Source organism: Trachypithecus francoisi, unplaced genomic scaffold, assembly GCF_009764315.1.
Source record: "Trachypithecus francoisi isolate TF-2019V2 unplaced genomic scaffold, Tfra_2.0 Lachesis_group5, whole genome shotgun sequence".
Taxonomy (NCBI): domain Eukaryota; kingdom Metazoa; phylum Chordata; class Mammalia; order Primates; family Cercopithecidae; genus Trachypithecus; species Trachypithecus francoisi.
In genome coordinates, this window is record NW_022681470.1 from 114,512,809 (window position 1) to 114,533,722 (window position 20,914).

Sequence of the window (20,914 nt, forward strand, 5' to 3'; positions counted from 1 at the left end):
GGAATTGCTATCTGGTATGTCCACTGTCTGGATTTGCCCTAGGCTAAGCTTCAGCAATTCAGGAGCTGTGGGTTTTGAATGTATTTAGGATATGATGCTACTGTGGAGTACATTCAGAACAACTCACTGCTTTCAAGCCAGCTCCATCAGTATATGCCTTTTGTGTTTGCTCTGAATGGAGTCATTAGCGTGTAAAGAGTTAAAGTCCTTTCCACAGCAGAAGCCCTGACTCTCCATGCTCAGAGGTAGCATCAGGTCCCGGATGTTTTAGAGGTCTGTGGGCTTTTGCGAACAATCCCAAATTAAATTTACATTAAGAATCAAGGGAAAATAAGAACTGCATCTGGATGCAATGGCTATTAGGAAGACTGAGTGGTATGGCATCTTCCTGCTGAATCAAGAGAAATTTCACAACTGGGGGCAACCCTGGGGTTTGCTCTTCTAGCAGACAAAATGATCCTTTTTTGCCCCCAGGAGTACTACCAGCTTATTTGTAATTCCTGCAAATTGCCACTTTCTATCTTCTGTCTTCCTAACATTTTCCTTTTTAAATTGCCTCTGGGAGGCTCCTACTGGTTCTGTTTAAAGAGCACTTCCTTCCCACCCTTAGGAGTTGTACCACAGTAACATCAAGTGCCTTGCTCTGAGTATTTATTTTTCATCACCCTTATGTATGTGGTGCTTAGCAAGGGAAACGATGCTGTGTTCAAGGTGCTACTGGAAACTAATGAAACTAAGGAAATTAAAAACTTGGATTCAGTGATGCCATTCATTTTATTGATGAGACCAACTTGTAGTGATAGAGATTGATAGAGATGCGAGGGCCAAATGAGGGAAATCATATGTCTAGCAACTAGAGATGCTCTGCAGCATCACAGACAAATCCTTGTTTAAGCAACATGCTGCCTGTCAATTAATTCAAAGTGTGAGGTCAACCGGTGAAATGTGAACTGGACATTTTAATGTCACACGACAAATAGGAAGAGACAGCAACTAGAAGCAATTGAAAAATTACAAGTTAGGCCCAAGGTATTTGTCCAGGGAGGTATAATCTTCATCTCACAGAGGCAATTGGAAGCATCATCTTAATACCTTCATGATCACAAGTTGTCAGGACTGTAGTAGTTAATCCCCTCCAAAAACAAAAAAAGAAAAAGAAAAAAAAAAAAAAGAGGAAAAAAGAAAACCTCCTGGACTATAGTAATAGAAGAGTTTGATAGGAACCAATTAATCCCTAGAATAAAAGGAATTATTTAAGTCTCTAGTTTCTGATTTTTGGAAACCAGAAGTGAGGATTGAGAATATGGCTAGTGGGAAGTATGAGAGTCTGAGATCTGTGGGTTAAGAAAGATTAGAGTGTAGAGGACAGCCAAGTGATCAAACTGTGGTTCTTACTAGCAACTGAGGTGGGTACCTTTACGATGCCTCCCCTCTGCTGCATGAGTGTGGTCTGATGTTAAAGCTGGAAAGTTGAAGAAGCCCTAAGGACTTTTCTCTCAACTTCTCATTTAAGTCAAACTTTCCAGAAAGCATCGCTGATAGGAGCCTGTTCAGCTTCTATTGGAACTTCTCCAGAGTCTGGGGAAGTTGTCATTACTCAATGCACCGACTATATTCTCAGACACCTAGAAAGTCTAACTGTTGGAAAATGCTAAATTGAAACCCATCTCCATTAGTCGTGGTCCCTGTTCTATCTTCCTGAACCACATCTACTTGTTAGCCCTCCAAACACTGGCTGACATCTGTAACATATGTGATCAAGCTGCTTCAATGCTGTTTCATATGAAAAAACTTTCATCAAAAAAGGGACTCTCTTACATCACTGTCTGCAATGCTAGAAAGCTGTTTCCAAGGACTGGCCCCTTGATGAGGGCTGCTCAGTTTATGTTTTAGTGGGACTATAACCTCCTTTGATCTTTGTTCAGACTGAAATTGTTTGCTCCTTTGTCACTTATATAATATACTGTTGTCTAAAATTGAGCTTTAATGTAAGCTAACATCTTTACATTTTTGTCATTTGAACTATGTCGACACAGCCCTATGCCATCTGCATTTTTGCAAATTATTTAGCCTAAATTTGTAACACAGTGTAGGGACTGAAATAATGTTCATCAAAACCTCAGAAGAAAGAGTCTTTGATAGTCAAGTTGGTTAATGTAGAAATCTCTCATTTTTTTCTAGATAGTCTATTGGGAATTTATGCTTTTATTTTTAATAAAAGTGATTATTTGTATGTGTATGTGTTTATGTGCACACCAATTTTTAAAGAGGTCTAACATCCTACCTTTTTCCCCCAGGAATATTTTGAATTTTTCTTAATGTTTAAAACAATACCTCTTAGATTTTTAATAGTGTTTGCTCCCTTATGTGACAATGCCTTCTCCATGGTACCAATAAGTGGTAGTTCCCCAGAGTGCTTCTTCCACTCTTAAAGAAATTTTCATTAATGCAAGTCAACAGTTTTACCAGAACAAATCTTTTACCAGAACTCCTGATATTTGAATTCCCCCATTTTGGAAGATAGAATACTTAAATTTTCTAATTTTCCTCTGAACAATGTATCCTCTAAATAGTCTCGTGGTCTTCAATATGCTCTCACAATACCTTTTTTATACAGTCCTTGGTCTTGACTGAAACATATTTCACTATCTCTACCTTGTAATGCACAATGCACATCTATACCTGCTTGACATACATTACTCCTCTCAAATCATTTTATGTATTTCTTTTGAATATGTTTTACCATTGCATATCTTTATCCCCAGCATGAGTTGCATTCCGTCTTCATAACACCTGCATATTTATCTCTGGCATGAAATGTTGACATTCTTGATTATTATTATGATAAGCACAATATAATGTGTTCTGAAAGATGTCTACATCCTAATCCCCAGAACCTCTTACCTCACCTGGCAAAAGAGACTTTATAGATGTGATTACATTAAAGATCTTGAAAAGGAGAGATTATCCGAGATTACATGTGTGGACCCAATCTATTCACATGGTTCCTTAAAAATGGAAAGCCTTTCCCACTTGTGGTGAGAGAAGGATGTGGTCTGTCTTCTCCTTGCTATGGTACTTTGGTTTTTATTTTCTACAGCTCTGGTATCTTCTAAAATCATAACATTTAACTGATATCACCAAATCTTTTGACTTTCACTTAAATAAGCAGACTATGACTTCTTCTGAAAGTACCATTAGTATTCACTCAAGTTAACAATTGGTGGCTTTAATAAACCCTGCAGGATATTCCCATGTGTCTTACATACATCCTCCAGGAAGACAACATATCTTCTCACCAGTCACATTCGTTCTACAAGTGGCTATTTCCACTCTCCCAAACTGAAAAGTCACAAATCTCCTTTACGTCCAGTTTCTTTGGTGCTGATAACAACTATTTAGTTACTTCCCAATACATGTTAACCCTTCATATTTTATATAAAGCATGGAATGCTGCTTCCTATGTAGAAGGTTCAATTTTATTCTCTGGAACCTAGCTATTGCCTCTTCTCTGATTTCAAAAGGGTCATTTAAAACTTGTTTTCTTTCTTTCCAATGTCTCATTTTTCTACTGGGCAACCTCAACACTAATTTTGATTCTGCCAGGCCTCCTTAAAATCTTATTATTTCTGTTTTCTTTCCTAGGTTATTCGTTCTGTGCTGGCTAAAGACCATTCATTCTAGTGGTTTATGTTTCACCTTTTAATTCAGAGAGACTTGCCTACATTTACACAGTACATAATTGGTGGCCTTTCAAGCAGAAAGTTTGCTGGTGAGCCTGGAGTTTTTAAAATGTTCCCAGCTCAAACCCCATAATTGCTTTGGGGTCAGCTTTGCTTCACTCTCTTGAATCAGTCTTGCTCTAACCAGGAGGCTTTTTAGAAGCCCCCAGGTCAACAGTTTGATTCTTCAATAGTGGCTGAATTTGCTGCAAGTTCTGCAGTAACATTGCATGAAAGCTTTTGAACATGAATTCTTGTCTAGTTCTGTGGCATATCAACACGTGCTTGGAAGTAGTAGTAATAATTGAGTGCTTACTATGTACTATGAGGTTCACATTCATTATTGTATTTGAACCTTCACAATTACTATATGTGTTAGGTCATATTATTACCCCATTTTAGATGAAACACCAGGCTTAGACGGTCCAAGTAATTTCCTCTTAGTCTTGCAGGTCATAAGAAGTGGAGATGGAATTCAGACCCTGGTCTGTATGAATCCAGAGTCTACTCAAGCATATTCACTTTTTCTATTCACAGAATATAGGCAACAGTGTCAGTTGCTGAATCCCTTTTTTAAATCTTCTGTTCCCAAACCCAAGTCCTTTTGGATCACAGTTCCACTTGGCTCCTTTTGACAATCCTCTGGGAGGACTGGAACCTTGGGCCTGGATCCCTTGGACTCTTCTTGATATCTCCTACTGCCTCCCTGGCAATGCCTACCTAAATGTCTGCTTACTTTCAGCTCATCACTGCAATACCACTGTCAGCCCTACTCTCCCACTGGTTTTCTGCTTGGCGTTGATTTCGTGTTGCCAGGTTAATAGCTCTTCTACTAATACTGTGGCCAAATCCAAGGATGGGTTCAACTCAGGGCAAGTGGAAGTCGAGGTGAGCAGTGGGAGAGGGGAAAAGGAGACAGGGATGCACTTGAGGGGCATTTTTGAGTGCATTCATGTGTGTGAGGACAGGAACCAAATGAAAAAAAAATACATATCAACCTTCCAGCACCAACTAATCAGAATGTACATCAACTATAATCCTGGAGCAGGTGCTAGTGGCATGCTACTGTGACACGCGTTACCCCGTTATTGCTGATCCTTGGTGACAGCCCAAGAGATCCCAGGGGAAGGCACTTCAGAATCTTGGTGAAGTAGCCATTTACTAACTGACAGAAGAATTTCTATATTTTAACATAGAATACCAGCCCTATGTGGGAGGGTCTAAGAGAAGGAAGAAAGATTTCAGAGTGAGAAAAATCTCCTATGTTCTCAAAGGTGTGTTTGGATGATGTTAAATTTATATATCAAATCTAATTTCAACCCATTCCATTCCTTTCTTTACTTAGGAGCTAGAATAATCTTTTTAAAAACAAATCTGTTCTTTCATTTCTCTGCTTAAAACCATATGATGGAACGCATATCTTCTTCATATGATGATTCCCATTTTCCTCCCTGACAACATAAAATGTCTTAGTTTGGGATTCATGAAACCACATAATCTGGATGCTGTTTTAACATCTCCCTTTACTCTCAACATATATGCATGCTCACACACACACACATACACACACACACACGTTCTGGAACACGGTGTGTTATCTCAGTCACCTTTACCCAAGCAAGATTCCTATCCTGGAAAGCTCCACTGATCCTTTAGTGCTTAACTACATGTCACTTCTCTGGGAAGCCTTACTCCCCATGTTGGACTTCACCAATAAATAACATGTACATTCCTCTTATTGAGCTCTGATTACCTTCTATCATAATTGTTAGGTCTCTCACTCCGAGGTGAATTCCATGTCCACATGTCCTCAGTAGCTCCCTCTTTTCATCCTTCTGTGCCCTACCGTTAGCCCAGTGCCTGAGTCATGGTAGGTACTCAACACATACTCAAAAGAATAAATGCATTTCCTCTCATCATCTCAGTGAGCCACATAACAAATATGTGAGGTTCTGGAACTGAGGCACAGAGGGTTTTATGATTTGCATGTGGTAGGGTAAGGCTTAAATTCAGTCTTTTGATTCCAGAAGGGAAACGTTGGTGACAATATCATATCTTTTATATTACTCCAATAATTAATATAGAAAAATTGGGTTAGGTCCATTTTCAGATGCATTTTCCCAAAGCAGGATTTATTTATTTTCCTCTCCCAAGTCTTATGCTGAGTACACTCCAGCAACCCATTCTTTAAGTCCTGCTTCCTCAGGAGCTTTATTTGAGATCTTCTCTTTGAGAAGTGTGTCTTAATTACAAAGTCTCCTTATTCTTTATGCCTTGAGTCTTGGTGCTGGTTTTGATTTTTCCTTTGCCTATTGCCCTTCTCCTCTCCTGACTCTTGGCCTGCTCTAGGCCTTGAGGTCTAGCTGTGCCATGATTGATAGCTTCCCTTTGAGCCCTGACACTTCACGTAGTTGCTGGGATTCACCAACTCTCCCAGGCACTAAGGACTAGCACTTTCTGGAAAACAACAGCATGCAAGACTTTTAAACCATGGCTTTATCTAGGCCTTATGTGCAGGTGTGCAGCCTGACTTCTGACTATTTGACTGTCTTTCAGTGTTCCTCTCCAGTAAGGCTGGAAAACTTAGTCCCCCGTTCCTGGATCCCATTCTAACCTTGGCCTGCTCAATGCCAAAATTTCACCTTATTGCCAGAACTCATTGCTGCCCATGGCATTTCATTTTCCATTTACATTACTTAGAAGTATGGCTGCCAGATAACTATGTATTCCATAAGTAACAGATAGAACATTCTATAATATTCTATAGAAATTGGAGCTACATAGTTATTATTATAGAATTCTTCATACAGAATTTATTTTATAGAATATAAAAGTTGCTATTACTACTGCATTATATCAATAATATATAGTTTTCTATAGAAATTGGCTTTAGATGATTCCTGCATGCTGACATTTGTTTCAAGTGAAAAGTAAGCAAAAATAACTCCAGGGCTGTGCTGTCCAATATGGTAGACACATGTGGCTATTAAGCCTTACAATATGGCCAGCCCTAACTGACATTTTCTGCAAGCATAAAATGCACATCTGACTTCAAAGACAATAAAAAACATGAAAAATATAGCCTTAATAATTTTGATAGTAGTTATATGTTGAAAAATAGTATCTTATATAATTTGAGCTAAATATAATAGTTATTAGAATTAATTTCTCTTATTTCTTTTTATTTTTTTAATGTGGAAAATGAAAGCATCTCAAATTCCATATGTGGCTTGCTTGATTTTCTATTGAACCACACTGTTACACAGGATATATCTTGTGGTTCTTTAATATTAGCAAACTACCTATGTATAGATGACATGGAAAGTTAGTTCAGAATTCAAAAGCAGAAAAGGTTATAAACGACAGAAGGAACCTTCTGCCTTGATTTTAAAATTCATGTTCCTTGTACACACTGACATGCCACCTGCCTTGACAAGCTTTGAAGACCTGATAATCTCAAGAGAAATGAGACTGAACCAAATGACATTTGTCCACAGCTCCCCGCATAGTGCCTAACCTCAGAGGTTTAAAATCAATATTGTTTTTTGTCATTTATTTTACCCCACATTTAAACATTCCTTAGATTTATTACCTTTAGGTTTTCAGTTAAGATTCAGTGATGGGAATGATAGCAAGGGTAATAATAAGTTATGTAGATATCATTTAATTTATGAACTCTGGAGCTCCAGGGTAACTTTCACGTCAAGAAATATATTAACCACATGCACATCACCCTTCATTCTGCGGTGAGGATTTCCAAGCTGGGTCCCTATTGTGCCACTTAATTTATGGTCTGGCCAGGTATATGGATCTCCATACAATATTTCAATATAAGTTGCTACAGCTAACTGAGGGGATGAAGATGGGCTACAAAAAAGTCAACTGGACAGCTGATGGATTGCTCTCCCATACATTGGCCGCAGCATTAAGTAGCGTTTAACACTTGTCAGCGGTTTGGATCTTTTTCTGCTCTGAGAAGCTGCACACACCGGCCTAGCCAAGCAGAATCAGCCATGCTGCAGCAGGCAGAGGGCAGCTCCCAGAGTTACTTACGTTGACAGCCGTAGTGCCAGGAATTTCCCGGCAGACACTCATCACACTTAGGCCCTGTTGTTCCAGTCTTACACTCACAAAATCCTGAGCCATTACAACGATCATGGATTGAGCCCAAAGGGTTACAATAACACTCTGTAGAAACAAGACAACACACAGGCTGGAGACAAGTCTGCATGGCTGATAGGTTATCAACACAGGAGCGTCATGTACTTAAATGCATCACTTACTTAAAGAAAGATGTCCATTAATGAAATGCTTTGGCAAATATGGCTATTTCACGATCATTTGTTTATTTGCTTAGCCTTCCATGATATCGTTTTTATGATATGAGAGGAAATCAACTGAAAACTTCCAAGGAAATAAGACATGCTTTTCACTGGTAACAGATCGTAATGGAGATTCCATTTGTTAGGATATTTTTAGATGGTTTAATAAATACCATGAGAAGTTTGTATATCAGGGATAAATCAATATGCCATCAGTGTAAAATGTGTTTTAAATTATTCAAATGGGCTTAGCCATTGCACTCAGTATTTGAGAACTGCTGAACATTTTAAAAGTACAATATGAATGCACTTTGCTCATTCAAAGGTAGTTTTACTTTATGATTTGGGACAGCACCTTAACTTATTCACATATATACCATTTTGTGATGAGCCTTTAGATGTTGTATTTGCTAGGCATATTAGTGCAGCTTTTATGCAGCCCAGATTAACAATCATGAAAGAAAAATAAACTTTGTAGTAACACATAAATTTCAACATAGTTATAATTTAAGATGTATATTTTTCATTATAATGTCTGCTGGCAGGACAATATAGCTTTGCAAAATAAAAGGTGAATAGAGTGTTTTCTTGATTCCTCACATATTCTTATATAGGATATTTTTACTTCTGAAGCTCTATCTTGCTTAAAGCTTGAACCAGAAATGGATATCCTTTAGGTTTCTATTAGCTGGAAAGATAGTGCAGGTAGCTTGCAGCTTTTGGGTAGTGTGTGCTAAAGTTCCTTTCCTCATTACTCTTCTAATAATTTTGGGGAAGTTATTGTGCCTCTCAGTTTCCATTATTTAAAAATGGGTACATTAAGCAGTTCCCTCACTAAAAACCAAACAAAACGATACCGTCCAATTAACCAAGAGAAGTCTTGAAAATTTAGATTAATATAATCAAGTTTAGCATATTAGATTTGCTATGGGGATTCAGGGTTTAGCCTTATAGATGGATCCAGGGGTTTGACTCTAAGTTTGTGTCACAGACACTAATTAGATATTCTTCAAATAAATGTGGAGTACCTTAGAATTATGATTTATTTTATGCTAATTAAGTCAGGTTTTGAGTTCAGCATTCTTATAAAACAAACATTTATATGATGAATAGTTATATATGTAGGTAAAAATAAAACTTAATAAGCTCTAAAATGCTCTCTCCTTGCCTGGCTTAGTTGGTACTTAACAACTAGAGTTTTGTTTTAAATTAGCATTTTCTATTTTAATATGCATGTGTATATGGAAGCTGATTAAAATATTTTAAAATACTAATTTTGTGAAAGCTTTTAATGTTTGTCTGTACACAGGTACATTATAAATTTGTACCAATATCGAAACTGTAATTTTTTTCACTATTTAAAGTGTGTAAGTTGACAATGAATCACCAACATTTTGTAAGGCAGTAAGCAGAGTTACATCTGGCCAACGTTAATTCACATACTCCTCCAGTCAATTAGCCGATGACCATTCATTAATATAAGGTTTTAGAGGCAAAACATGTAAACAAAATTAAACAAAACAGTAGAACATTTAAACTATAATATATTCCCAGTCATTGTCATAGGAAAATGTGGGTAAGTATAATGTTTTGCAGTCATGAAAATAAAGGACAAGAAGGGGTGTGACCTTCTCTTCACCTTATATAACAAATAATTCAGTTTTTAAAAAGTATCATTTATGGAATGATGGTCAATGGTGGATGCTGGAGTAATGCAAAGAGCTTTGGAGGATCATATTTTATTCCATGAAATTCGGAAGAACATGCAGGACTGTTAGATTACAAAGCAACATCAAATACCTGGGGGGACTTGATTTAGAAGTTACGCTAGAATTGATTTATAGGTATTAAAAGTGTCTTATGTTCACCTTATTCTATTAAAGGTACCTCTGATTACCTGATCATGGGTTTCAAAGGGGAATTAAAAATAATACATCATAATTTTAAGAAATGTTTAGCAGCAGCAGCTGAACTCTGTTTCATTGTGATGCAAAGCTTGTTAGCAGGAATCTTAACAGTGATTACTCAAGGTCACAAACCATATATCCTCTAGCTTCCTGCTTAATGCTCAAGTTTACATGAAACAGAAGCATGCAAGGATGTCATCTTCATGTAATTGCTGCGTCATCACAGGGTAATTACATGTATCTTTGGAGACATGGTTGTGTTTGGAATTTGTACAAGAAATGGGGAAATTCACCAGTAATTACGAAGCAGCAATGACAGTGGCAACATGGAATACCCTGTTGCATTTTATATTTGCCATAATATAAAATGATGCAAGTATTTTACAACATCTATTTCATCACACAGAGCCTACATGTTGTCAAAGATATGAATTGTTCCTTCACAGCAAGCGTGGTGAATTTTATTGTCAGTTGTTAAAGAATTGGCAAAGGGTTCTGTTTTTTATTTTTAATGTAGATAAGACTTAGATGAAGTTCAAAGTTTCCAAGATTAGTGCCTTATTCTGTGAAAGTGAATGGGGTAAATATCCCTTCGTTTTCATTAGTGCTTGCTATACAAAATGGTATTAAAATTAACTCTCAGTTACTTCTGATGTATCCTTCTCAGTCTTGCCTCAAGCCCTTTAGGAATCTTAATTGTGGTAATAGCAAATAGGTACATGCTGTCTCATAGGGCAAACCTTAGCAATGGAGCCACAGGCTTCCAAAGGCCCTGAGAGGGCAAATTCCACCATTGTGCACAGGCAGTCCCAGTATCACTGCCCTCAGAGCCTCAAGCAGGGTAAGTGAAATCTACAGCTTTTTAAGGAAATTGTTATTAATTCATGTATGCATATAAGCACTACAGATAAAAGATAGACCTTAGTACCTATCAGCTAGCCAGATTTTTCAATTCATTCTTTAAACACAATTTTCTCCTTTAGAAAAGGGCAATAATTTAGGAAATTAGGGTGGGTGAGGGAATAATGTAGCTAATATTTCCTTTCCTTTTATTTTATTTTATTTTATTTCTTGAGATGGAGTCTCACTCTGTAGCTCAGGCTGGAGTGCAGTGGCGCTATTCTCAGCTCACTGCAACCTCCATCTCTCGAATTCAAGTGATTCTCCTGCCTCAGTCTTCTGAGTAGCTGGGATTACAGGCACAGGCCACCACACTCAGCTCATTTTTTATTTCTTTCAGTAGAGATGTGGTTTCACCATGTGTGCCAGGTTGGTCTCAAACTCCTGACCTTAAGTGATCCACCTGCCCAGGCCTTCTAAAGTGCTGAAATTACAGGCATGAGCCATTGCATCTGGCCTAATGTAGCTAACTTTAATAGTACTTAAGAATGCATCCCTTTGTGTTCACCAAGTACTTCGTTCGGTTTCAAGTATAAAATCCTAAATAGAAACAGGTTTAGCTCAATAAAATGGAATTTTCCAAAAGTTTATAATTTCAATTAATAAGCTTTCTAGAAATGGAGAAGAAAACTCTTCTTGATTTTTAAAAGTAAAAATAAATACAAAATTGCTATTGTTTTTCATATTTATTCTTCTTAGTTTATGTGATTTAAAAGGCAGACACTGAATGGACTGTTTTCTAGTCTGTGGATAATCAAATAAGGATTCACAACTGAACTATACCTCTTAAAACCAGATAGAAAGAAGCAGATTTGGAGTTCACAGTTTACCTCAGAACTGGAAAAAAGGCCAAACTTCCTAATAATAAAACACTCTAAATAAAATATACTGTGATATTGTTAAGTTACCTGATAAAAGAAATTTTATAGAATAAAATCTTTCCTTCTAAGGCCTTTATTAGATTGATTCAAAATAATATTAAATATTATAAAACATTTTAATCTTATGTATTTTGTAAAAATGGCTAGGTTTTTAATCCCATGTTCCTATTTATTTTAGCTTTTTTGTTGTTTACCTATTTATAGCATGACATTTATATATGTTTACAAATGACATTCAGTAAAATGTACTCTGCATTCAAAATTTAGACAACTATATGTCTTTTGGTTTTTATTAATATTCTCAAGTCTTTGTAACTCAAGTGTTATGAAGACAATTGAACTTCTGTTCATAAACTCAGGGTGGAATTGCTGCTGTTATTCAAAACGCATACCATAAGTAAAAGTTTGACAAGCTTAGCTTTGCTAATTGTGTCAGTGGTTGAGAGAAAATGTTTAAGCTTTGAAGTCAGAAACCCTTTGCTGTAAGATTTGGGTCAATCTGCCTTACTCTTCTCAATGACAAGATAGGGGAAATAATTAGTGTAATACTTACCCCACTGTTTTGTTAATGAGGATTAAGTAAAAACAAAACAAAACATCTACAAGTCGGTTCACAGCTGACTAAGCGTTTCCTGTGCATCCCATTTGATCCTCACCCAACTAGAAGGCTCAAATGACTTACCTATGGCACACAACTGTGAGATAGCAAACTGAAATTTGAGACTAGCTTTCTGGCCTCTAAGTCCAGTACTTTCTCTCCTAATTGAGAAAAAATAAATAAGGAGGTGCTCTGAAATACAGAAAGTACTGTAGACACCAACAGTATTATATATATTTGGCCCAATTTGATTAAAAACAACTCTGCAGCTATTTTTTGTGACACTCGGATCTTGACGATCCAATCAGAGGACAATGGTCACAGAAATACGGATTGGATTTCTTTTCTTTTTTTTTTTTTTTTTTTTTTTTTTTTGAGACGGAGTCTCGCTGTTTCGCCCAGGCTGGAGTGCAGTGGCGCGATCTCGGCTCACTGCAAGCTCCGCCTCCCGAGTTCCCGCCATTCTCCCGCCTCAGCCTCCGAGTAGCTGGGACTACAGGCGCCCGCCACCGCGCCCGGCTAGTTTTTTGTATTTTTAGTAGAGACGGGGTTTCACCGTGTTAGCCAGGAGGGTCTCGATCTCCTGACCTCGTGATCCACCCGCCTCGGCCTCCCAAAGTGCTGGGATTACAGGCTTGAGCCACCGCGCCCGGCCTTGGATTTCTTTTCTTGATAAAAAGATTGCTTGTCATTTTTCAGCTTGTGTATCCTATTGAACGTACCTCAATGTGAAAAAGTCTACCTTTAAAATTGGGTGCCTATATAGCTACCTACTGGTGTGATAATGGCTACACATATATTTTTCAGCATTTCAAATATATGCACTGCTTAAGCGTGAATTATGAAGTGAAATTCCATTTATTGTTTCTTATTTTTCCATTGGCATCCCCACATTCTTAAAGACAGGTTTCACTACGTAAAAGGTAGATTTTCTGGGTGGGAAAGGCGCCTGGTCCTCCCTAGATGCCAAGAGCAGTAGTCATTGGTGGGGAGGAAAGGGAAAGTGCTCAGGTGCCTCTGTGGACGCAGTTTTCCAGGGCTAAGATAATTAACTGCCTACAATACTTTTGAGAAACTACTACTCCTTTTTGGGAGCTGTAGGAAAATTCAATAAATGGAATTTCATTGCTATGGATGAAGAAGTCAGACAAACTTTTACATTTCCAGTTGCTAGTTATTTTCAATTTCAAATAGCAACATTTTCAATCTATCAATACTCACAGATCGCCAATTATATGCAAGAGTCTGCACCCCACTTTTTCATATCTATAATTAAATCCTGTATAATGAGTTTCTATTTTGAAAGTTGAATGTATAATTTAAGGCTATAAGATCAGTTCAGAATCATCAGGTTTTAAAATTTCATACGAAAACAAAAAACAGGAAGAAAGAAAGAAACTTCTTAATTTCTTTAACATGTTTCTGAGATCATCATATTTAAAGCAACAACATAAGGATTCAAAGTATATCCCCCAACTATGATTTCAACCAATACAAGTAAAATTTAAGTCCACCACAAGGATATTGGCTCCATTGAGAAAGTTCATTCTGGTTCGACCACGGTGCATATCACCAGCCTCTCCACCCTAAATATCTCCCCGTAGCTCAAAAGGCACAGAACAATAGCTGAAATTGTAATGGAACTGACCTATGCACACATTCTCATCGTCCAGTTGTGCAGAAGCATTTCTGAAGTAGCCCAGCCTGCATAACTCACAGTGCTGCCCTCTAGTGTTGTGTTTACAGCTCACGCAAATGACTGTATTTAGCAGATCGATATAACTGCATCGATTGGAGTGGCCGAAGCATTCACAATCTTGCAAGGAAGAACAGAAATGTATACAAAGTGTATACAGTAGCAGAATAATAGCATACTACATGCTTGGGTAAAATGAGGGATGGAGAAAAGATGGTGGAATGGCATTACATATATGTGATTCAATACGACACATGGTGGCAACAGGTGGTTGTGACTGGCATGGAAATAGCATCTGTTTCAAGCGGGATAGAAAGGTTGGACATTCAGAACAAGACTGAAGATTGTTAATTCTTGGCAGACAAGATGAACAGAAGCATTTGCAGGTGTACGCCTTTTAAAATTTAGGAAGCCTCAGTTTCCAGTGATGCAAAAGTCTTTTTTTTTTTTTTTAATTTTTGCAGATGGAGAATTTTACTGTCTTTGCACCATTTCCCTTATTTTCTCTTCATCTTTTCAGCCTTAAAAAAAGTGGGAGGGGGTTGTGTGAGCATTGAGGGTCTGAGTACCATCACCATGGCTCCTGTAGCTCTCTGACATCATGCCAAGACAGCAAATCAATCGGGGTTTCATATACATCATGACAAATTTAATAGAGTTCTAGACAACTAAACGATTCTTTATTTTGTTTTTCCCCAATGCTAAGAGAAGATGGCTTTCTTAAGCCTTTCTTCAGACCAAATCTTTATGTGTATGTGTGAGAGAAGACACAAAAAGTCGGGAGATAATTTGTGTGAAAAAGTGCTCTTCAGATTTCCTCCCCTTCTCTTAAGTTTCAAGAATAGTTTGCTATAAAAGGAGACTTAGGCAGCTACTGTAACCGCACATTTCTTTTCCTTGGTTTCTCTAAAATGTTAGAGGTGTCTCTGAGGCTTAGGAGTGATGGTGGTAATGACTAGACAGGGAGATGAAGAAGAGCATGAGAGTAGCTGGGGAACAGTGGAGGGTCACCAGATTTCTTCTTTCTTGCATCTCAACTAGAGCAAGAAGTTGTAAATCCAATTCAACCTTTTTAAAATAAATGGTAACGACAAATCTCTGTTGGTAGAAATAATTATCACAAAAGTGCGAGTGGTAACTAGGTGGGGTATCTGTTTTGTCTTCTTGGAATGTGGAAGTAGGCCTAGCTGGACATTTATAAGGAAGGTCAACCAGGATACTGCAAATTTCGTTTGTTTAAAAATATTTCTTGCATCAATATCTTGCTTTTATTTTATCCCACTAGGAAGCTAAGCACAGTCACTATTTGAACACACAGTCATTCTTTCATTCATTCATTCAATAAATATTTTGGTTGAGTTAGTCTACCTATGTGTCAGGAAATTGGCTAAGTGTTGAGTTACTATTTTGGCCTACATAAAATTTTTCAAATATTATATTTTGATGACCAGAGTAAAAATGAGTAAGTGTTGTCAAGTAAATAATAATAAGAGGTGGCTAACTTTTAAACTTTTAAAAAAATTAATATGCTACCACTCATCAGAAAACTTCGTATTCATTTGTTAGAGAGCTAGTTACTACAATAGGAAGCTGAGAACAAGGTCCTGATGGAATGAAATCAAATTTTGATAGAAGCAAAGGAGGATACTGGAAATGGTGAAGCATAGAAGATAACCAGAAACAGTGTCAGTAACTTCGGGACCCCAGTTGCTAAAAGAGAGGTGAGAAGAAAGGGGGGATCCTGAAGCCAAGCCACTTCCTTTATTTGAGGTGAGCTGTATCACCATGTGCATGTGCACAGGGAGAGAAGGGTGAGTGTGAGGAAGGGAAGAAGTCAGAGGGGAGGCGAGTATGAGGAGAGGGAGAGTACCGGGAGAAGGTGGCCTTGAGACTCCAATTTAGGAGACAGTGTAAGAAAATACCCAAATAAATTTAGTAGTAAAGCATGCCAGGTTGGTAATAATACTACCACCAATAATCATAGAGTTACAGGTTACTAAATTAAAATCTCTTGTAAAACAACAAGCATTTCCCACCAATCCTCTGTACCACTCTGAGTTACACCTTATTTATACTGGCATTACTGACTCCTGAGGAAGTCAGAAAGGCTTCTAGAGCCTTCTCTGTTTGAGAGTTTGAAATAAAGACAATCTTTCAGGACTAGAGCCTTTTGAGAGCAGTGATTGAAGGAAGGAAACTCAATTCTCAAACCTAATTGCTTCCCAAGGACTTTTTGAGAACTGCCTGGAGTTCCTGAGGAGAGGCAGTAACAGCCCTGCCCCTGGGTCCCCTCCTCTGGAAGAGGTCTCTTACTGGCTGTCCTTCTTCAGGTTCCCTAACCTGTGTTGGTTCTTGGTACATCTAATTTAATTAACAGAGCTTTGTTCAAAAGTATCTTTTATGTGCAAAAATTCATCTAGGAGCTTTCTACAGCTACATAGAAGCTTGTTGCCTGGAAGCTTATTTAGTAAATAAGACAACATATGCTCAGATAACCAGAACAAAATAGTATGTGCAGAGAAAAAATAGTGACATAAAGCAATCTAAGTAGAAGGAGAACTTCATTTAACATGAGGGGAATTTAAAAAAATGTCCTACAGGATATGCACTCTGAATCTTCCTTAGGGCAGGTAGAGTTTATTAAAACAAAACAGAATAGGAGGGAATGAGCATTTTAGGTGAAAGGAATAGAGTGAAGAGTGGGCAAAGGTATGAAGCTGGGGAAATCCAGAGAATAAGGCTAGTGACTTTTCATAGTATGGTTCCTTTGTGGGTACCTAAAGGATTCTGTAGAGTCTCCCTTATGGCCAGAACTACATGATTTAATCTACCTGACAAAGCTTTATCTGAGGAAAAAACCAAATCTGTAAGATACCCAGGTTCAACAGTTTAAGACCCATTCCATGAATCTCTGTAGAAATGTTAAATGTGATACTATCACTACTATTATCTGAACTTAATGAATAGTACACATTTCTGTGGTGACATTAACTATTTATGGGTTTTGTTGAAAAACTAATTTATTAATTTTGAAAGGAAAAGATAAATAATTGTATAAGAAACCATATTTAGCTAAACATACAATAGTATAACTTTATTTCAAGTGATAACTGGACACTTTAAATGTTTTATAAGCATTAAAATGTTTTATAATGTAGAAAATGGCTAATAATAACTTGATTCTTTTAAGACTTCTAGTACTCTTCTGAGACTTTGATAAAGCTGTTATCTCTGGCCATAATATATTTGAGAATATAAAATAAGAAACAGATCTTTGAAAGTGACTTGAAAAATATGAGAGTATTATATAAATGCAAAGTATTTCAAATATGACTCTAAAACTGCTATATTATTTTTTGGTGTTCTGTTCATTTCCTACCTTTTAATACCTAGTCTTTCCACACAGGCACAGAACGTATTCAGATACAGCTTGAGCTGCATTATCCTACTAAGTTTCTGAAGGGATGATATTAATAGTTTAATAATTTTTTGATTCTTCAAATCACTGACCTCCCATGACCTCCCATTTCTTCTTATATAGTATCCATAGTCCAATCCTTATAATCACTTCCTTTTATATAATCCCTTGGCCTTCCACCCTCCAATTATAAGGAAATCTTGATCCCGGTTAAAAGTTGATGCTGGTTAAATTCAGCTCTCCAGGAAGTCCTAGCCAGAGCTATCAGGCAAGAGAAGGAAACAAAAGGCATTCAATTTGATAAGAGAAAATCAAATTATCTCTCTTTACTGATGACATGAACACATACGTAGAAAACCCTAGAGATTCCTGTAGGAGAATCCTAGACTGATTGCCGACTTCAGCAAAGTTTCAGGATACAAAATCAATGTACAAAAATCAGTAGCATTTCTATACACCAATAACATTCAAGCTGCAAACCGAATTAAGAACTCAATCCCATTTACATAGCTCCCAAAATAAAATAAAATATCTAGGAATACAGCTAACGGAGGAGGTGAAAGATCTCTACAAGGAGAACTATAAAACACTGATGGGATAAATTGTAGACAACACAAATAAATGAAAAAAATTTCCATGCTCATGGGTTGAAAGAATTAATATTGTTAAAATCACCCATTACCCAAAGCAATCTAAAATTCAATGCAACTGCTATCAAATTTCCAATGTCATTTTTCACAGAATCAGAGAAACCAATCCTGAAGTTCATATGGAACCCTGCCCCAAAAAAGCCCAAATAGCCAAGGCCAAAGCATTTCTAAGCAAAAGGAACAAATCCAGAGGCATCACATTGCCTGACTTCAACTTACACTACAAGGCTATAGTAACTAAAACAGCATGGTACTGGTACAAAAATAGACATATAGATCAATGGAAGAGAATAGTAGTAATAAAGCCACATACCCACAACCATGTGACCTTCCAAAGTGGACACAACTAAACAATGGGGGGAAAACACTGCTGAGAAAACTGGCTAGCAATATGCAGAAGAATGAAACTGAACCTCTATCTCACCCCATACAAATATTAACTCAAGATGGATTAAGGACCTACATGTAAGACCTGAAACCATAAAACCATAAAACTCCTGGAAGAAAACCAGGGAAAAACTCTTTTGCACATCAGCCTAGGCAAAGAATTTATAATGAAGACCCAAAAAGCAAATACAACAAAAACAAGAATAAAAAAAAAAAGGGGGGGGGGACTTAAACTAAAGAGCTTCTGCACAGCAAATTAAATAATCAACAGAAAAAACAGACAACCTGCAGAATGGGAGAAGTATTTAGAAATTACGCCTCGAAAGACTAATGTTTAAAATCTACAAGGAACTCAAATAACTCAACAAGAATACAACAAACCACCCCATTAAAAATTGGGAAAAGGCATGAACAGACATTTCTCAAAAGAAGATGTACAAGTAGCCAACAAACACATGAAAAAAATTCTCAGTATCACTAATATTCAGAGAAATGTAAAGTAAAATCTTACTAAGGTGCCATCTTACACCAGTCAAAATGACTGTAATTAAAAAGTCAAAAAGCGAGAGATGTTGGCCAGGATGTAGAGAAAAAGGAATACTCATATACTATTGGTGGGAATGTAAATAAGATCAAGCTCCATGGAAAACAGTATGGAGATATCTCAAAGAAGTAAAAAGAGAACTGCCATTTGACCGAGCAATTCTACTACGGGGTATCTACCCAAAGGAACATAAATCATTATATAAAAAAGACAACTACAGTCATATGTTGATTGCATCACTACGTGTGATAGCAAAGTCATGAAATCACCCTAAGTCTCCACTAATGGTTGATTAAATAAAGAAAATGTACGTATACACCATGAAATACTATGCAGACATAAGAAAGAATTAAATCATGTCACTTGCAGCAACATGGATGGAGTTGTAGGCCATTATCCTAAGTTAACTAACAGAGAAGCACAAAATCAAATATTGCATGTTCTTATGTATAAGTGGGGGTTAAAGGAAGGGTACACATGGACATAAAGATGGAGAAAATAGACCGTGAGCACTCTAAAATGGGGGACGTTTGAAGGTTGAAACATTACCTACTGGGTACAATGTCCAATATTTAGGTGATAAGTATACTAGAAGCCCAATCCCCAGCCATTATGCATGTAATATCCATGAAACACACAAGCACATGTACCCCCTGAATCTAATTTTTTTTAATTCAACTTTTCATCTCTTCATGCTCATATCCCAGTAGCTAAATATGGCTAGTTTTTCTCCAGTCATTTAGAAACAAGTCTCGTTTGAAGTTCATGACCATAAACCTCAATGGGGTCCCCAGAACTGCCTGGTAATCCTTCCTGAAGCAGGGGGCTTCTGGGACACCACACTCTCTAGGTTCTCTCCTTCCCAACCCATTATTGCTTTTTTCTGTCTTTCGCTTTTTGTCCTCATCTCCTCAAATGTCTCAAGGTTTAATCCTTGGACCTCTTTGTTTCCTACATTCGCCCTAGATGATTTTTACCCAACCCCATGGTCTATATGTGGGCCATTCCAAAACAGTTATTTCCACGGTGGACTGACTCCCCAGTTAATTAGTGAGACTTCCTGCAGCATCATCCATTGTGTGCCACTGCCTTCCTAGAATTTTCACTTGGATGTTTTATAAACATTTCAACTTTAACTTGTTCAAAGCTGAGCTCTTTAGTTGCCTTCCTAAACTTGCTGCTCACCCAGGATGCTCTATCTCAGTAAATGACTACTCCATTCCTCCAACTGCTTAGCTTACACCTCTCACCATCTCTACCACCTTTTCCTTAGATGCATCATCAGCCCTTTCTTGGATTATTGCCATCATCCCCAAACTGTTCTTCTGGCCTCCACCCTTGTGATAATGTCATCTCCACACAGCAGACAGAGTGACTCTCTCAAAACTTTAGTGAGGTCATGACATCCCTCTGCTCATCATCCTAATGGCTTCACATCTTATTTGGAATAAAAGAGGAGTTCATTAATTCTCTAGTGACCTAGCCCCTGTCCTCCCTGGGGGCTCATTGCTAGCGCTCTCCTCCAAATTCATGGCACAGTGCCTCCATGTTGCTCTTCGAACACACCAAGCGCTTCCCAGGGCCTTTGCACTTGCTGATCTGGAAATACCCCCAGACATCTCCATTACTTGCTTCCCCACTTCTTTTTAAAATTATCTTCTCAAAGACAATTCTCTGAAAATTTAATCTGAGATAATAGCCCCTACCCTCATACCCTAATCCCTCAATTTTCTAATCTTGTTTATATTTTTTCATAGAATTTATAATATTCAAAAAGTATATGCAAAAATAACTTCTCCCCCTCTAGTTGAGAGTAAATATTCAAGGGCAGACTGTGTCTGTTTTGTGTACAATTATAACTACAGAACTTAAAATATTGCCTGGCATAC

The 20,914-nt window shown here is 37.5% G+C and overlaps 1 protein-coding gene across 3 annotated transcripts in view; it reads right to left on the reverse strand.

The window, feature by feature from the left end:
• Positions 1-20,914, reverse strand: part of NTNG1 (netrin G1) — a 358,486-nt gene that overhangs the window by 40,415 nt on the left and 297,157 nt on the right. Inside the window, exons 6-7 of one of the 3 annotated variants that reach the window (XM_033196683.1) lie at positions 13,979-14,146; positions 7,776-7,910 (exon numbers count right to left, since the gene is read on the reverse strand). The exons of the other annotated variants lie outside the window; for them this stretch is intronic. Coding sequence (XP_033052574.1) covers positions 7,776-7,910; positions 13,979-14,146 — 303 coding nt within the window. The remainder of the gene's footprint in view (positions 1-7,775; positions 7,911-13,978; positions 14,147-20,914) is intronic. 3 annotated transcript variants of the gene reach the window in all.